The 19,834-nt window shown below is 38.3% G+C and overlaps 1 protein-coding gene across 1 annotated transcript in view; it reads right to left on the bottom strand.

Annotated features, from left to right (window-relative positions):
• The window catches only part of LOC5564104 (myogenic-determination protein), a 74,175-nt gene that overhangs the window by 13,296 nt on the left and 41,045 nt on the right, over positions 1-19,834 (bottom strand). Inside the window, exon 4 of the mRNA XM_021838380.1 lies at positions 532-610. Coding sequence (XP_021694072.1) covers positions 532-610 — 79 coding nt within the window. The remainder of the gene's footprint in view (positions 1-531; positions 611-19,834) is intronic.

The raw sequence follows: 19,834 nt of genomic DNA, 5'->3' as shown, positions 1-19,834 counted from the left end.
GAATTGTTATATTTCATGTAAGTAGTACCCAATTCAATTTTTTTTAGTCTGGTAGATCTATTGAAACACGACATTTGCATATTCAAAATTTTGATGATAGATTTAGAATGGAACAAAATATGCTGAGAAGCAGACTATGCCCCAGTTGGTACGTAAACCCAGAAAGAAGAAAACTCACTCAATCTGGGGCTCTGCACAGAAATAAATCTCACTCTTTCACTCCTTCATAAAATTAGTTAACAACAAGACCAGTAAACGTCAAAACCTCATACAAAATCATAGCAGTGCAGAGCAGCATAATGAATATTGGTTCCAAAAATAAGGCCTACTTCGCCATAACTAAAATTTCTGAAATATCGCAGAATTCATAAATGTCTTGGAAAATGTTGTACTTGGCATGGCTTGCTATGTTAATTCATCTTGTCGCTATTAACCTATGTGTGCCGGATTTGTTATTCTTCCCCACAAATTACTGATGACTTTTGATGGGAATGTGACCTGATCTATTTCACAAATTTCTGATAAACTTACCGGTGATCGGCGAGTAGCGATCGCTGTCCTTGCTGAGCTGGTGTAACCGTTCGCGCAGGTAACTGTTGGAGCAGCAGTTCTGAAAGAAGGAAAACCGAAAAAGACAAAATCAAGGTGAGACGGGATCGTCGAGACAGTTCAGTTCGTACAAATTTGTCGTCGTTGTCATGGATACACATTGTTGCTCCATCGTAGTGTGCCTATTAATAGCGACTCGTCTCGCTGCAACAAAATAGCTCTGATTTGAACGATTTCCGTAAAACTTTGAACGTTACGTTCAAACATTCGAAGGCAGGAAAACTTTTCTGTCGGTCCATGCAAAACCTTCTAGCTAGTCGAAACAGATAGAGAGAAAGAGACACTCTTTTGGAGAGGGGGAAACATTTTTACGGCACTTCTATATCGTCAATTAAAAAGATGACATTCGGCAATAAAATAAAATGAAGTCGTAACTTTTGAGGATTCTTCCCGTCGTCGACGGTTTGGTGTCGCTTCTTGCTAGAGTGAGCGAACGAGAGATTTAGAAATGTAAGGGGTCGTACAAATGGATCCGCACTTCAAAAAAGGTGCGGCTCGGCTATTTTTGGAACTGGGTAACATCGTAATTTGCGTTAACCTGATTGCACTTAATCTGGCCGTGGATTAGGGGTTATGTGTGATGGAGTTCGACTCATGAATATTGAGGAAGAGCAAAGCCATTTTTCAAGCATTGCAAATAGCGTTTCTTCAAGCTCATGGTTTGCCTTGATCCGATGTGTCGGAATGCCTATCGGACTACTTGATCGTTGGGTGATCGACGGTGGTTTCACAACTGACCATGCGCCTCCATCCGTTCATTCGATGCGATATGATGCACTGAGGCAAAAAAACTTTATGATTTCTTAAGAAATAATTATGGTTAAGCGCCACAACGATTTGTAGGTTTTACTTATGATTATGGTGAAGAATCTGATTACTGATTTTCATAAGTCATTTAATGAATTTCTCTAACAAACGAAATGATAATTACGTAATTTTATTTTATCAATTATTTTCAAGAGCACAAATCTAGAGAACTAAATAGCCGTGACAAATCCATTAAGTTTCAGCTCAAAGCGATGTCAGGTTCTCGAGATGTGTGCTCTAGAAAATTTGTGGTTTGGCTTGATGCATCTTTACTTTAAGACACGACCCCTTACGTGTAAAATTTTATAGTTCCCAATAAACTCCCAGAATTTCTGCATATCTGGCGTAGCATCCAGCAAAGCTGCGAATTTGCTTCCCGTCGGAATAAATTCCCCGCTCGACTCAAAAACCCGCGTTGCGCGTACTGCAAAAGTTCAAAGAGTTTTACGCCGTCTGGTTTGGTGGCGGAGGCGGTAGCGGCGCGATCTCACCGCCAACTGTAAGGTCCAATTAAACTAAACGTTTTCCCGCGCCGCGTACGCATCCAACAAACGGCCGACCAGAGAGCAGAGACCTAATGAGTAAGTGCTAATTGCATTAAACAGCGTCAGAGGGCGTGTCGCATCGCAACCAGCAGATTCAAACCGTCGTCGTCGACAACAAATAGCGATGGCACTTAGGCCCTTTCCCTACTAGATACATATTGCACAATTCCCGCAAGTTTTATGATCCTTTCAACACACGGATCACAACTCGAACTTTATGTAACAACCAACCAACATCCTCAGTTGGCCAAGCCGAACTTCAAACGAGAATCTTTTCTATGAATGGGACCCGTGCGCGTCTTAGTCGTCCGTCACCATGGGCGACAACTTCTTACAGTTGGACGCTTTCTTTCTGGGGGAAAGGCTGCTTGGATCTGATGGCCTGCGGGCGGTGCGCTACACTGCATTTGATTAATTAGGAAATTAGAACTACACTGAATGCAATTAATTAGTGGGAAGTTGGCTACATGTCTTTGAACTGGAGCGAAGCCGCGTCTTCTGGTGGGACTCTCAAATGCCACGTGGCTTTCTGTGTTAAAAGCCGGTTATTGCGCAAAGCAGGCAATTGGTTGTCTCAATTATGAAAAATTAAAATTTTAAGTGCTGTAGAAAATAAATTGAATTGCATTTTTCTTAATTATAGTTTTTCGGGAGCTTGAATTGTTCTGACCAGTGCTGTAAAATGTCATGATTATTGCGTAACTTTGACAATATTTTGCAAATATCACTTTACGGCGAGGAAAATGCCATCGGCAAACGTATGTTTCCATGACCAATTCTCAGTCACGGTCAGTTTAGTCATACTGCCAGGTTATATCTCTACAAGAAGCAATTAATCAAACGCTGGTATTTTGAACCATCTTCCCCTACATATCCCCAGGAGTAAATATTTTGACATCGGTTAAATGCGCATACTAGATTGTCGTCGTTTATGGTCCAACGTCTCGCCTACTGTGGAACAAATTCCCCCCGTGGGACTCGAGGGTACAAACCCATTTCTGGGATTGTGCAGCTTACCACATGACGAGGAACACGTTTAGGTAGCTCTATCTAGGCAATATAGATTGGTATCGTTATGATATGATAAACTTCCGGCTTTCCGGATGCAACCTCTTGGGACTAATTTTTAACTTTCCAAATTTTTAAAGTTGTTTCCGACTAACCGGAAATCACAGCATGCTGTGATCGTTCTTGTCATAATAAAAATCTCTTCGCAATCGCTAAGTCCATATGTTTAATCAGTAACAGACGACCGGAATGCATGTATTCGCATATTTCCACCCGAAGCTACATCAGATGACGCAGCTGGTTGCCCGCAGATCGGACCCATAAGATGCTTGGGCGGAAAAATTTATTGAGACATGCAATTAAAATTCATTAAAGAGCGTGTAGTTGCAAATGTTCGTCGCTCGCCGCATCATTCCAAAATTAACCCCATTCCGTTTGGGCGAAAAAGCGCAATCAGAGCGTGTTTAATTTTGTTGTAATTTTGAGCACATTTTGACTTTTTGGACAGCAGTCAATTTTCGCCTTCCATGTTGCGTCGGAACGGGCGGTGCGGCGCATCTTGTTTTACTGCAGTGTCATTCCCGGTCGCGCGTGTCCAATTTGTTCGATTGCGACAGTATATAACGACGGGCGGGGGCTTTTGATCCATATCCGCCAGAGGCTTGCTTGCATTTAGCGCATCGGGATATCGCCGCTTAATTATGACCGATTGCTTCCCCCTACTCTGGTGGAACTTCAGAGCAGGCGACGCACAGTGGCGCGCTTTACACAAAGGTCGAACGAAACCTCAAAAGTGCGCTGAATGTAAAGAAAAGTCGATAATTTATCAACTTTAATTGAAGTACAAAAAAATCATGGAAATAAAAAAATAAAAAATTTCGTTTCTTCGAAGTAGGATAATATGTTGTATATTCGGCAGCTTCCTAAGTAACCATGAAGCTGGATGTGACTAAATTATTATGGCTTAAAGACTGGTTTTCTACTGGTAATGGCCTATCTCGATGCGTGGAATATTTCTTCTCAGAAATGTTCCAGAAAATCACATTTTTCTGATCGCAGTACGCAGTTGAGAAGAAATGTCATTTCAAATGGGGCTCTCTGTAGGAAATTTCTTGGCCCATTCAGTCAAGAAATTTATTTACTTTTCTTGGGCGAAACAGCGGACTTAGCTTAAAAAAGTAGTATCAAATAATGCTTATAAATTACATAACCTTGAGAGCTTCCTAAAGCGTATTTAGATTCGAAAAGAGTCCCACTAAAATCAAGTTTTTCAAAGTGAAATGAATATTTACGGTTTCCTGTGGCTTAATTGCAAAAATCTTATCAGATAAATAGTTGTGGTGTTTTTCTTCCAATGTTATCACTAGACATTTTGATTAAGATGCACAAGTCCCTATTCTAGAACAGCGCCACCTACGCATTTTAGCTTTGCGTTAGATCACCAATAAAAGCTTTTATCAGAGTCTATGAATGGAGAGTTGCGCAGAGAGAACTGGCAACAAGTTCCCCAATCACAAATCATTTAATTATTCTGGCCACCTATTTTAATGTGTGCGCTTTCCAGTGACTTCACTCAAAAGCACAATGCGCTCGAATGTTTGTTTACAAAGTCGCAAAGAACAAAATTGAAATTGATCTCTGGTTATAAAGTAATCACTATGAAGTGTTTAGTAGAAAATTGCAACAACACAAACGACAAACTGCATGAACTCAAAAACTTGATCTTTTTCGGTTTCCGTGCGACGAGCAACTGAAAATACAGTGAATTTCACGGTTGCCGTCTCACTGAGAATTGACCGAAAACAGTCGCATCCTTAGCATAAGTCTGGTTTCAATAACTAGTATACAGTTTTCAACTAAAAGTTTTTGTATAGTCTATTAAAATACAGTTACATTTCAATTATAATTATATCAATTATAATTATAAATTATCACTGAAGGATGAAGATTACTTACATTACTGTTACATTACATGAAACAAGAAGGGGGTTCATTCACAAATTAGACCTTAAAGAGCAATTATTTTGTTACATCATTGTATTGAGGATTTTGCCCTCCAATAGACTCACACCTTCGTTTTGTTGAGGAATAGATTCTCATGCACATTTTGAACGTGGAAAAATAAATACTCATACGTCAGATACTTTAATAGAAGTACGCAACTTGCATTCAATGTACAGTCCAACATAATGCGTTACATGTGCGTTACTTGTTGGTTTTGTTAGCTACGACGCCATCCCATATATGGCAAACATGGTGGGAGAATATTTTGGTGTGACAAAATTATTTAGGTGTGAGTCTATCAGAGGGCAAAATCCTCAATAAATTGCTTGCAATTAGGAAACTGGATCAAAAAAATAGTGATTGGAAATCAAGTGTAAAGTGAATACATAACTTTTTGTGTTCAGTTCATCTTCCGTGGTGCTTTCTTTGCTTCAGGATTTCGTTTTTACTACCATTGAAAAAGATGCCATCTATTGCCTTTTCAGTTTTGAATATCGCCCTAGGGTATTAGGTATTAGGGTATTAGGTATTAGGAAACTGGATCGCAAAAGTAGTGATTGGAGAAAGAGCCATCTATTGCCTTTTAAGTTTTGAATATCGCCCTATTGATCAAATAGCGTAGTTAATCCGGAAGTAGCTGAAGTCCTAATTATCCAGTCAATAAGGATTCCATATAAAACGAGTAACAATACTATTGTGGATTTTTTTTATTTCAAAGATTTGTCAACATTAATATCATCTTTCAGTTTTCTCACAGATGATACATGATAAGCAACTACCGTGGCTTTTATAATAACGCAGAAAATTCTTAAACGATTGACATAACTTTTCCGATAGTTGCTTTAACATGCCTGGATACAATTGTTACAAGCATATTATCGGTGATTCTAAACTGACGCTTTTGCTTTTCCATCACATGAATATTTCAATTATATTATTGTTAAATTAGCTTTCCGCACATTATTACCTTGAAACGTTATGAGCTGTACCGCGAAAAACCGCTGTTTACCAATAAGCAGTGTTGGAGTAGATGTAAGTTGATGCGCTCTCACTCCCAAGATAGTGGTTTGAATTCCTGCTCCCATATTTATTTACATTTTGTCGCATTTTTGCAATGTCGATAAAGAAGATTCGTGCGGGTTTTGACAACACAACATCAACAATAATACGATTGTCATTATTGTATAATAATATTGAGTCAATCATATCTATGGTTGATTCAATTATGTTGTGTTGTTGAACCAATCTTACCAAATAGTTAAACCAAGCATAGATATTGTTGAATCAATTTTAATGTATGGTTGACTGAAATCCAATGTAAATATGATTGATCTACCAGCAAATATGATTGACTGGACAATTCTTTTTTCTCCGTGATGCCTTGAATGCTAGCTTTTCAATGTGCAATGAACCTATTTTTTGGCAATGCAATCAGGCATGCCTTATGCAAAAATATGACATGCAGTGCTTTGAATCTTCCATGAAGTTGCCTTAAATTAGTTATTATACAGCAATCTCACATTGCCGAAGTTGATTTCTAATAATATTAAAGTGAAACATCTCGGAATCCAAAGATGGCCGCACTAAACTGGAGAAATAGTTGGCAAACGCTTATGATCTTCTCATTTTACGCATTCTGCTAGTGCACAAAGCCAAAATAAAAAGTGCACTGTTATTGGATGCTTTCTTCGCGAGATTTGTGCCTTTGAAGTTTCAGTGTAATCTTAGAAGTTGATTCCAAACTGTTTCACCTTAAGGTAAAGATTTATTGCTTGTGGTTACTTGTGTTTGTTCTCCTCGTCATAGGTGGTTCTCTAAAATCTATCGGGCTAAAAATTTGAACCAGTACTTTTAGCTTTTAGGCGCCTCTTTACTGTCAAATTATAAAAGATTTTGCTGTCAAAAACTCCCCATGACGAAGAGAACAAAACGTTCGAAAATACGTAAGCCATAGCTATAGCAAGCTATCCTATCCGGCTTTTTACGAGCGCTAATAGCTGCCAGAAACAGACTCGCTTTTTGTTAGGGATCAGTCGATATGACGTATGGCTTGGGTCCGATCATTTTAAAACGACCCAAGCCTAGCGTAAAATCAATCGACTGATCTCTTCCAGAAAGTAAGCCTGTTGGCGGCAGCCATCGAATCTCGCTCTTTGAAATCTTTAGTTTGTCTAAATGTCATGTTTCACAAATAAATAGGCTATTTTATACATATAATTCTAATGAAACATGATCTATCGAACACATACTAAAAGCAGACGTACAAGTTCATCTTTGGGCAATATAATATCTTGCCCTATAGGAAAATGTAACGATTCCTAATTTATCCACAAACAGCTAATAAATTAATCTAAAACAAGCAATTATAGAGTATGAACCAACGATCAAAAATACAGAATAGCATTTAAGTATAATTTTTTGCCAAAAACGTATCGCGATTTTCCAAAGAAAAATCAAAAATTTGCACTAATGTTAACGGTTGGTGAATATTTTATGATTTTTTTTGCTGTTTTATTTTTTTCATTGACGAATCAGACAGCTGTTCGTGCTGAAAATCGCCACCAGCTATGAAGCAATCGATCAAATATTTTGCTTGTACGGCTATTTGGTTCTTTAGATTTGCTTAATTTTTTACAACGAAACAAATTCAAATCACGATAACTTAGGTATTTTGTGTCTCGATATTTTTGCACCATTTTTTACAGAAAACTCTTCTAGTTTAAGAATCTGTGTCGATATTGCTCATTGGTCATCTGAATCCAGAGATATTCCAAAACTTCTTGAGGGACCAACGCGTAGCCATAACCCACGAAAATTTCTCAGGCTACAGAATGTTTATCGTTTTCGGATATTCACTCTTCGGAACAATACACTAATGAGAATATGTTGTGAAAAAAATGAATGTATGATTTTTTCAGAGTTGCTCTTAACCTTCCATTCGTCGCGCGGTTTGCCACCGTCAGAACCACCACGCTGCTGTTGTGAACGAATAGCGAGGTTTTTTCAGCTGTGTTGTACAAAATACAACAGCGCGACGACTGCATGCACAACATGATCATGTTTCAATATATACTTTACTGCCCATAAATGCATGTCAGTCCCATGTTTGCTGGATATCCTATTCACATGGGACAATTATGCGTTTATAGGCAGTTTACTACGCATATGCATATTAACACACTTTGTTTGAAAATGTTGTGATAGAATATAAAGTAGGTGCAGTCTCATATTGAAAAATAAAGGCATAACATTCTCTGAATGAATTTTCCACACAGATAGCAACAACCAAACTTTAATTTTATTCAAGTCCTGAATACCTTTTGATCTCGCCACAAAAGTCATTGGTAATCGAGTTTGTGGCTTGTTGTTTCTGAGCAAACGAATTAATGTACACGTTATTCAACAACGTTATGATGAAGAGAAGATCCTCCTCTATTTCCTACACACTTAGAATTTTTTCACGAGCTCGGCTGTGCGAATCTCGGTTTCCTGATTTTAATCGAGACTCAGCTAACAAATTGTCTGGTTGCTTAGCAACGAAGCACGATTTACTGATACTCGGCTTTTATTTGCTGAGATCCCTGGAAATTTGTTTGCCGACTACTCGGCTGTGCGGATCTCGGTTAAAATTAGCCGAGATTCGGCATTCTAAATTAAGTGTGTAGTTGTGATAGATATTGTTCATGAAAATCTATACTTTGGCCGCATCCAGTGAGTTTCTTTTTATTGAAAAAGTTTCATTTTAAACAGACACTCTTTTCTGTTATAGATTTTATTTCAACTGTTACGTTTTTCTGGTTTTGTTTTGATTCATAGCGTTTAATGTCTATCAATAAAATATGAGTGTGCTTGTCTTTGTATAATTCTTTCTTGTGCTACCCTCTATGTGCAATGTGAATACTATTTTTAGCTCCGTTTCGACTAACTGTTATACAGAGATATCAAAATTCAAATATTTTAATTGTTCCTTATCTAGAAGCGACTGAACAAATATTATCATAGTCCATTCGTTTGTTAAAAAACAACGAGTTACACACTCGGTTATCAATTGTTATTAGGGCAAGATCATAAGTTATGCGAGAGTTTATGTTTTTTGCTGATCAATAAAAGCAAAATGAGTTATCTATGCGGTGCGGCTAAAGGAATATGGCATACATAAATGGCCCAGATAGCCGTAACGGTAAACGCGCAGCTATTCAGCAAGACCAAGCTGAGGGTCGTGGGTTCGAATCCCACCGGTCGAGGATCGTTACGGGTTGGAAATTTTCTCGACTTCCCAGGGCATAGAGTATCTTCGTACCTGCCACACGATATACGCATGCAAAAATGGTCATTGGCATAGTAAGCTCTCAGTTAATAACTGTGGAAGTGCTCATAAGAACACTAAGGTGAGAAGCAGGCTCTGTCCCAGTGGGGACGTAACGCCAGAAAGAAGAAGAAGAAGAAGAAATGTACTAGAAAATTATGAACCTTTTTATGACAACCCAGGTAACTACTAAACACTGTAATAAGCAGTATATGAGACATTTAACATATTTTTAGTGATAACAGGGTTTATGTAACATTTTTAAGTGCTTAAAGACACTGTGACCATCAAACCCTGCAATAAGCCGTAACGCTAAACAGCAGTACTTTTTAGCCCTGTGTCAACTACCAGCATACAACGGCAGTCAATGCTGCTTTGAAGCTAACGTGACCTTTATGTCAACCGCATAGAGATTGTCTCCGTCCAAAACAAATGAAGATAATAATGAATTTTAATAAAACTAGAATAAAGTTATATGCTGTAGTAACAGGATTATTGCTATGGATGATTACCAAAAGAGAGTTGCTTGGTGTCCAGGATTACTGAAATCTCTACTGAAACTAACGTTTTCTCGGTCCTACCGGAGTCCAAGAAATGCGATCAAGATTCCGACACCTGAAGACACGAATGAGTTTGACTCTCAATGATTTTGGGTGTTTTTCGATTCTCTTTACCTCGTTTTCAAGAGACTTTGGCTTTCCCTATAAGGCAGAACAAACTTATTAAAGTTAGTTGCATGCCATTGCTAGGCTTACCAGTAATAACCCAAAAAGTTTCAGCTTTCTTACGATGCTGAGCAAGGTACTATATGAAAGCATCGATGGAGCAGATGGTAAACATTACCGAAATCTTCTTTACTAGCGTTGAGAACGAAATAAGTTCAAGCATTGGATTCTCTACAAAATAAAAATACTTGGAAGCTAGGACAGGACGTGACAGCTCAACTAAGACTGCCCCGTTGTTTTTCAGTCGATAACCTTGACGATGCAAAAGCCTGGGCTACCAGAATTCCTTTTAAACAAATCTTGTGAACACATTCGAATATCAAGGCTCATAATTTGATAGTTTCTTGCACGTTTCGTTCATTCTATAGTGGATGCTAGCTTTTTAAGAATCATGTTTATTTTCAAAATCGACGTCATTTTTGGAGTAAATTTACCCATTTTCCATTATTTTGCTCTCAATTAAGTATTTTGTATTTATTTCAGCATTGCAGGAGCACATGCGGTAATCTTAAAATCGAATATCATTTGATTTGAAACAAAAAGATTTCATGGAAAATGCTTAAACTTTTGGTGATAACACTATTTTATGAACTAGCAACACGGCCTGGTAGGCAACAAAGTGCCCTGTTGCAATTCAACTCGACGGTGTGAAAGTAGGCCTTTGCCAAAACGACCTATGAGAAGTGGTCTTTTTTGACAGGCAATTGGTTTCGTTTTTGTACTTCTACCTGACACGTCTTGTCTTAGCTTGGAAGATATCATAGAAAGCCCCACTATGGGCCAAAAATTGTTTCCAAGCATTTATGCAAAAACTAATACACGTAAAAGCATCCTTATGATAGTCCTAGAAACGCCCTTACATAAAATTTTGATAAAGATTGTATTGTATCTTTATTTGGTTCCATGCTACGAAAGTTTGATAAAAAATTACAATATTCACGTCGCAAAACAACAAACAGCCATAACTTTCCAAATCTCAATCGATTTTTATGATGTTTGCAGTAAATGTCTCTTTCTTGAATAGTATTCGGACCACTATGAAATTTATTAGTTTTATTTTGCCTTGAGTTAGAAATCTTAAAAAGAAACTCTTACCCCACTCGAGCCCCACTTTACTCTATCGATTTCAAAATGTATCATGAATTTTATATATGCAATGTACAACCTAACACATTTTCAGTTTAATCGGTCTACTAAAACTCGATATTTGGTTCTGACACGTTTTCACAATAATAAGTTCTTTGATTTTTTCCAAAAGTTGTCAAATTTTATTCCACATGGTAGCTTAACGTTTTCTGAGCATAATAGTATTTCGCAAATCACGAGAAATCAATAAAAAAACGCGAAAACTAAATTTCACTCATCGGAAGAGGGATAACATAACGACAGCTCGTTTTTAACCAAAAATTTGAGTAGTTTTCGTTTATCGTGGAAATATTGTTTACAAATTGCAAAGAAGGCCATGGAACAATACACGAGTTCACTAATTTGACGTCTGAGCGGTGCCAAATTCGCTTGTTTCCATGGTCACGTAACGGTCTTATCCATTGGTGTACTAAACCTGAGACGAGACTCGCGAAGACGGTCTTCTTTTTCTGTGATTGCTGAGTTTTTTTCTTATTCCATTTTGTGTTTATACCAATTATGCGCATGCTGTTCAAATCCTCACATGAACCTCTCAGCAAAACATGATTGAGTTTGCATCACATCGAATCATAAATAGCCGTTTGAGTGAAATTTCATGCCAGCAAACTTAGCAGACATTAGAAATAATTAATATTCTGCTTAGATTTATCAGCAACTTTGGAAAAAAACTGCTCCGCCGACTGAGGTTTTCAATAACAGTTTACTTTGAACACAATACTTATCTCTTTTTCAGCCATAAAAACGGTGGGCTGCATTTGACGTTGCGTGAGAGGGGAATCTGGGCTGCATATGACTATGATATTTTTCCTCTTCGCGAGTCTCTCTCAGTACTAAACTAACTCGGTCGAAGAATTTTGACACGAGAGCGGGTCCAGATCACGTGGGGATCATACGGGAGCGTGCCCCGCTCAAGTGTCACAATTCTCAGACCGAGTGACTAATCCACCGGTGTACTAAATTCACTCGGTCTGTAAATTGTGACACTTGAGCGGGGAACGCTCCCGTATGATCACCACGTGATCTGGACCCGCTCTAGTGTCGAAATTCTTCGACCGAGTTAGTTTAGTACACCAGTGGATAAGACCATTGATCCATGGTTCAAGAGATGAACACAGATTGCAATGATAAAAATCCACACGTTGGATTCGTGTGTTTAAAATTATGGATCGATTCATGAACGTCTATATCCATTTGTTATGATTTCCTTACAAACTTCATGTGTGTTATACAATAAATTCTTTAATTTTGCCTAATGGACTGATTCATCAATCGACAACATGAATTCCATAGTTTTCCACATAAGTTCTAGGAGCTTTCCATTTCAGATTTGTATGCGTCAACCTATGGGTACATAGATCATCATCCAACACGGATTCTGTGTGTCTTACTTATGGTTATCTTGTTTCATGACCATCATGTTCAAGCTGGTCTATTTGAAATAGATGAGCTTGCTATCGATTTCCGTGTTTCAAATTTCTAAATTGTTAGTGATCAACCCATAGCGAACTTAATTGTGGTCGGACCTCGTGTCGAACGACAGTCATCATCATGTTCCAAAGAGAAGAAGCAAATTCCGAAGCTGAAAGTGTTGGAGGAAAATTTACGGATCGTTTTTCTTTTTATTAGTGAAGATGAGGGTTCATTCTGAGTTTTTACAAATAGAATGCATTATTTCCAGCTATCAAATGTAATGTAATGTATGTTGTTAGGGAAAAATCGAATTCTACCAACAGATTTTCCTAGTTTTCAGCTTCGAGTAAAATGAAATATGCTTATCCCGGACTTCCCAAATTATGGATTTACGGCGCTCCGCTTGTTGCTGGCTCACTTGTTTATGAAAAAAACATTCAAATGAGCTTGCGCCAAGCAGAAGTGCCTCGAATCCATATTTTAGAGAGCAAGGGTTCTACTATTAAATTTCTTCTTTCAATCTTACGACATTCATGTTCTGACACACATGGCTATCTAAAGCCACTACATTTCGTATTCAATAAGCAAAGCAGTTGGTTTTCATTTTTGATACCGTCAAACGGGGTATCTTGCAACAATTATCAACTTCAAAGCTATATGGAAGAAAAATTTGAGGATTCAGATGAGACAATAAACATCTGGTATCCTAATCGCCACGTAAAAAATACTACGCGGTATCAATTTTATCAGTAGTTGGTTTTCTGAGATCACGAGAGACGAAAAATATGCATTTTTATGCTATCCTTGATGTGGGGTAACATGCAACACAAAGTGCTACCTCAAGTACACTTATAAAATCTAAACCTATTTAGTGTTATTATGATTATTTAATAATTTTCTGCAGTGAAAGCGTGACTATAATCATAAACAGGCTACTCTACACTTAAAAAACTAATTATTTTGGATTGAATTATGAGTATTAAACCAATTCGATTGAAAATTCCATTTGCATTGTAGGGTGTCCACACGTGAAAATTAAAGCATATCATAAGTCATGACAGTTATTGGAAGGCCATTTAAACGTTAAATGCAACTGTCACGAACGCCCCTCGTCCATGAGCGCACCTCCTACTCAGCGTACCGGTTTAGATTGACGTATGACAGACAGATCGAGATTAGCTGTCATATTCTGTGGACAAAAGAAGGAAGATAGCCAACAATTCGGAATTTATCCACGCCGATACGAGTGATGAAAGCTAAATTTATTATTTAAAGGGCTAATAGCTATTGAATTTGTTAATTACTTAATACTAAAGTTGTTATTCTACTTACTTGCTAAGAAACTTCCTCTAGGTTAGATTGAATTGTAGCTGAGAAAATGAATTAGTTTCTGCATTGAATTCGATTTATTACGATATTCCTGAAAGTCGCCTTTGATCAACCAATTACCGGATTAGAAGCTAGAAGAATTTACAAAACGTAAGTTAACCTTTGAGCAGCTAAATTCGTAAATATTGAAATTTAATCAGAAATCATGATTTTAGGAAACTTTAACGCTGGTAATAATAAAACCTGTTCAAAACTTCGGACCACTGTATTCTTCCGTTGCCTTCGCAACAGCAACTTTTCTATAAATACAACGGTATTTTAGGTTATTCTTCACACAAATCTTTTTTTTATACATATTTAAATGAAAGCGACATATCACATACTAACATGTATGGCTTGAAATGGTCTCTGTTGGTGTTTTGACATAATTGTCATTATATTTCATGCAGAAAGTTCGCAATTGCAGATCTGCAAGTTTATTTTTACGGAGATTTTCAAAATGTTTTTAATGTTACTAAACAAATATATGCTCAATTTTGCCTTTTCATGTGTTTTCGATGACAAACGCCAAGAAATATCAAACAATTGAGATCAATATTGCTGTTGCAAGTTACCCCACAAGGGTAGTTAAAAACGTTTTTAAATTTTTGTAGTATTTAAGCATCAAATTATCAAAACTTTTACATTGTAAAGTTCTACACTACTATGTACTGTAACTGACAGCAAATGCCTCGAATGACATATTTCTACCGCTCATGTGGTACGAGGAACGTTTTTCAGCATTAATTACATACAATCGAACGTGTAATATGATTTTCATCTCCAGCAAACCACCTAAAAAAGAAACAATACCCAAACCCTCGTCAATCTTCTGTTGTATACCTAAGGTCAATAAACGGCGGAATAAATTATAATAATTCAACTCATTGTTGAATGAAACGACAATTCGGTTACATGTCAAAGTTTTACAAGTTTCACCCCTGCTGCAAGATACCCCGTTTGACAATACTTTAGACATTCATGTTTGCTTCACATGACAATCTAATGTTGATACACATGTTATTATATCGTGTAGTCAATGACGAATTACATATGGCTACCACACTCAAGTCATGTGGTTTTTCTCATTGCGCAAATCTATAAGTAAAACACACGACATTGACGTGTAGATTTTTCTCAGTGTGTCTAAACGAACATGGCTCTCGGGGCGCAAATTTGTTGAAAATTTGGTTTTGGAGTCAGGTTTGAGAAGAAGAATCTTAAAATGAAATGATCTCAACACTCTTCAAAACACACATGAAGTTTGTAAGAAAATCATAACAAATGGAAAAAGACGTTCATGAATCGATCCATAATTTTAAATGCACGGATCAAAAGTGTAGATTTTTATCAGTGTGATGTTAGCAAGGTATACTATGCTGATAAAAGCATAACTGTCAAATATAAAAAAAGTAGCCATTGAGAAAATATCCTTTATTTTACATTATTTTTATCATTCAAACATTTTGCATATGCATAGTAATGTATATACTGCTTCGCGACTAAAAATGGATGAACCAACGTGCGAAGTTCGATTTTTGACCAACTTTGCCGCGTCGCGAGTCACTTCGCTATAGTGCGCATCTATGCTCTCCGCCGTGTGCATCATGCGCACTATTGAGAATCGAGTTGCGACGCGGCGAGGTTGGTCAAAAATCAAACTTCGCACCTTGGTTAACCCATATTCTAACGCGAAGCAGTATACATTGAAACAAGAATGAGTAATTTTTAGAATTTTTGAGGCTTTGTCCGGCCATGCGCCACTGTGAGCGAGAAGTCCCACGCCAACTGTGCGCGACACTGTTTGCAAGATCATTCGCCTCTTGAGAGTTGAGGATGTGCAATGCGAGCTGAACATGTATCATATTTTCTTGGCAAGCATAAGTAGCGAAAGAAGATCCAGATGGTTAGCCTGGAAAAGTACATTGCAGTAGCCGACCGAAAGCGGCTATTGAATTACACTTACGCCTTGTGCGGCGCTGCCAGTAAAGAAGATACGTCTTCGTTAGACGCTGCTTCGGTGTTGACAGACGTCTGATCTGGTTTGAATTGTTGTCATCGTCGTCATTTGATGCAACGTTCTCAAAGGTCACTAGATGTCTAGACTGAGCGACAGCAAGTTGTGACAAACTCCATGACAACCACGTGGCCCAAGTGCAGTGCTAAATTATCGAAATTGAAACATCATTCAAATGGCGAATAATTGTTGTGCAGCAGTAGTAAGGGTTTTGTGTTTATTGTGGGTCATAAAGTTAACTTGCCTTTTGCCACAGAACACTTTACGTGCTGAAGTTAGACCAGAATAGATTGATTTTATGACAGTTCCCGAGCAATTAGTTGGAAGTTAACGACGTCGTAAGGTTTCAGTTACTATTCCCAAATGTTCTTTTCTCCTGAAACAGATTCCTCTGTAATAGTAAACTATTCAAAGAATAACATGTTTGGAAAACCAGAAAGACCTGTGTATTCATTTTCTTCGATTTTTTACTATTATTTTATTCATAAAACTACAGTTTAAACACTAGCGATTTTGCGGTAAGTATAAACCAAAAATATTCAAAATATCGTGTATTTTGTTAAGCTATGGAAAGATCAATGCTCACACTGTTTATAAATTTCAAAGGACGTAATTTATCTTACCAATATGACGCTTACCAAGATCCTAATTAATTAACCTTCTTTATCGGAGATTTCAACACCTTTGCCAAACTGCCACACGTTATTTCGCCGACTTCAAATTTGTTCAATGTAGGAAATTAATACCGCTTACTCGTCGGTGTCACAAATTGCAAAAGATCAAACGACCCCAATTTGAAAATGTCACCCGAACAACACATATAGACCACAGTGTCAGTGATAAAATTGCCACAATAACGAGTGATGACATTTACTCGGCGGCTTCCTAGTCAAGCTTGTAACCGCGTCGAATAAAAGCATCCAATATCGAACCGCGGTTGAAAACTGTCGTCCATCTTCACTGCCTACTGCGACCATCAGGTTTCGGGAGCCCGACTCGAACATGTACATAAAAGTGTCACCATTTATTTGTTTATTCTCGGCCAGACACTGTCGCAGCAATCGGTTCAGAACTGCGTAATGGTGATGTTGAAAATTAAATTTAAAATGTAGATACTTCGTTTGGGTTATGGGACCATATACACAGACGTGGGGGATCTCACGTGAAATCCACGTGCCCGCGAGTTAATCAAAGCAACCCAAATGATCGGTGCTGGTGATGTATCGCGGACCGCACACGCAACGCATACTGCGATGATGCGATGCGATGAGCGGAATGCGATTATCCACATTCCTCGCTGACAACACTGGTGGTCGACGGGAGCGGCGGCAGAAAAAATATGCTTGCGCCTACTTTGTGTGATGAGCGTTGTGGTGCGACGGAGACAAGCGTGAGTTGCGATTCGTGCAAAAAATCACGACAAATTTAGATACACTTTTTTTTTGTTAGGTTTGGTAAAGTCTCGGGTTCTCCCTTCGGACAAGGTTCTTGGCTGTGTTTTGGGCGAAAAATGCGCTGCTAATGGGGAAGTGTCACTGCTTCAGTCTGGTAAGAGACATGGTGAAATGTCAGTTTGGTTTACGAGCGTAGAGCGTACTACGTGAAATTTTCCTTATGGTCTATGAATAAAGTATCAAGAAGAGTTAAGTCGATTCTCTTGATTGAATGAAATTATAACCAATTCTCTTCAATAGTAGATATTAGATGGACGATTGATATCAAGTAGTAGAACTCAAAATCAGCGTTACTGCGGTTCAATCAACCATCGAGGTAGCAATGACAATCAACTGTTTTGATTTTGTATGGGATTGTGACGTTTACTGGCCTTGATGTTCACAAATTACAAGGTAGGGTGAAAGAGAGATCGATTTTTGTGCAGAGCTACATAATATCAACTTCTAACCAATACTGACAAAAGCACACGACTTCGAAGATTATTAACAAATTATGATCCAATTATATCGAATTAATCATTCACGTCGACTGAAACGTGATGCTTTGATCTTTTCGGCAAGCCAATGAGTTTGCTCTTGCGAGGACCAGGCTATATTGCCAGCCAGCACTCAGACCCAAATGGCGGCGACCTGTCAAAAACACGGCACCGATCGGCTCAATCTCGCAGTTTTATGATCTTCTGTCCGCTGCCAGCCTCGCCGATCCAAATTATAACTATGCTCGATCCATTTTTATGATTCATCCCGTTTAATCCCCGCCCCGCGGCGACGTGACACTTTTTTCTTGTATGGGACTTTGACGTTTCGGGCGGCCATCTTTGCCGACTGCCGGGTATTTTAATCCAGCAATGCGCGTTGATATTTTACGATTGCGGCACACATAATAAATTAATAGTCGTCGCCATAAAATAGCATAAACGTGAGCTCCTCAGCAAAACGGTTAAGCCGAGCCAAAGCCGGGGAAAATATTTCGAAAACAAACAAGAGTTTTCCGCTGGCACGATCCGCGCGGATAAACGACCGTACGCCATCTTCAAACAAGGGGTTTTTGTTTTGTTTTGTTAAGGAAGCCTACCGAGCGCGTCAGTCAACCCACCTTGACGCGAACGGAACTTTAAATTGATAATTTAACTGAATCACCCATTCGAAAAAAACTTAGGGTGTCTGATCCAGTCATAGTGTGTGTACCAATAATAGTGGTAGTGCCGTTTCAAGCGTGTTATAGCCAATTTTTATTTTAATGTGTATTTTTCTAACATGGACATTGTCAAAATGATATGAATGTGTGAAAAAAAATCTTGTGGAATAATAAGGAAATAGTAGAAAACAATTAAAATCCTTAACTTTTTTGCTCCTTTGCACCAGTTATAGTGGGGCGTTCCTATAATAGTGAGTCTCAATGGGAAATCAATGTAAACCACTATTATAGGAACAAAAGTTAGCAAATGCCACTATTACTGGAACGTGTTCCAATAATGGAGGAAATGCTTTTTTGATAGATTTAATGATTTTATCATTCTAAGATTATTTTTCACGTGAAATATAATAGAAAAGCTTTCGAATGACGTATTCAGATATAAAAAACGAGTTTCCGTTATTTTTTGGCGATTTTTTATTCCTCAACCCGTTACTATTGCCACTATCACTGGTACAGATGCCCTAACTGGTTTATGAATTCCGGAGCCCCTTTTTTCATAATTCAACCGATGGGTATCAACTTTTGACACGAAACCGTCAAAAATGATTTTTCTCATCCGCCTGCTGCGATCGCAAACAGATGAGATGAGCACGCAAGAATCTAGGGAGGCCGTATCGGTAGCAGATCGCTAAAGTTGTCACCTCAAATTTCAAGTGTTGTGATGCGCTTGTTAAAGATACGCCCAAGGGAAACGAGTGAAGGGAAGAAAGGAAAACCAGCGAGGGTGCGACGAGAATCGCTGCCGAAGATACAAATAGCTGTCTGTCCAACGGATACATGATTTTGTAATATGCGATCTTAAATGCCATCCTAAATCTTATGTTAAGTGGTCCGTATTATGGGTGACACCCTGCACTTTTTTCTCTCGTTTTTGTGCGTGTTTCGTTTTTCCAAATTTTACGACTTTTTCCTCCTGGCTTCGAAGCTGCTGAGAACGAGAGAGAGGTGAGGACAAATATTTTGAACGACTTTAGACTTCGACGGCGCGTACCCGCCTCGTTACATTTTCCAGCGTGCTCCGGAGGGAGCGATTGCTCTTCTTAAGTGGGTAGTGAGTGCAGAAGGGTGTAACCTAACGCCACTATTAGAGCTAAGTGATCTTTAATAGCTGACAGCCTACTTGTATATAGTTTTTGAAGTACGTGTTACAAAAGTTCGAAAGGAAATAAGATTGCATTAGGCAAGAAAGAGAAGTAGGCCGTGGCAAACGTATCTACATCAATATTCTACTAAATTG

Source organism: Aedes aegypti, chromosome 1, assembly GCF_002204515.2.
Source record: "Aedes aegypti strain LVP_AGWG chromosome 1, AaegL5.0 Primary Assembly, whole genome shotgun sequence".
Classification (NCBI taxonomy): Eukaryota; Metazoa; Arthropoda; class Insecta; order Diptera; family Culicidae; genus Aedes; species Aedes aegypti.
The sequence above is the reverse complement of the archived record's forward strand: the minus strand, read 5'-3'. Positions and strand labels throughout refer to the sequence as shown.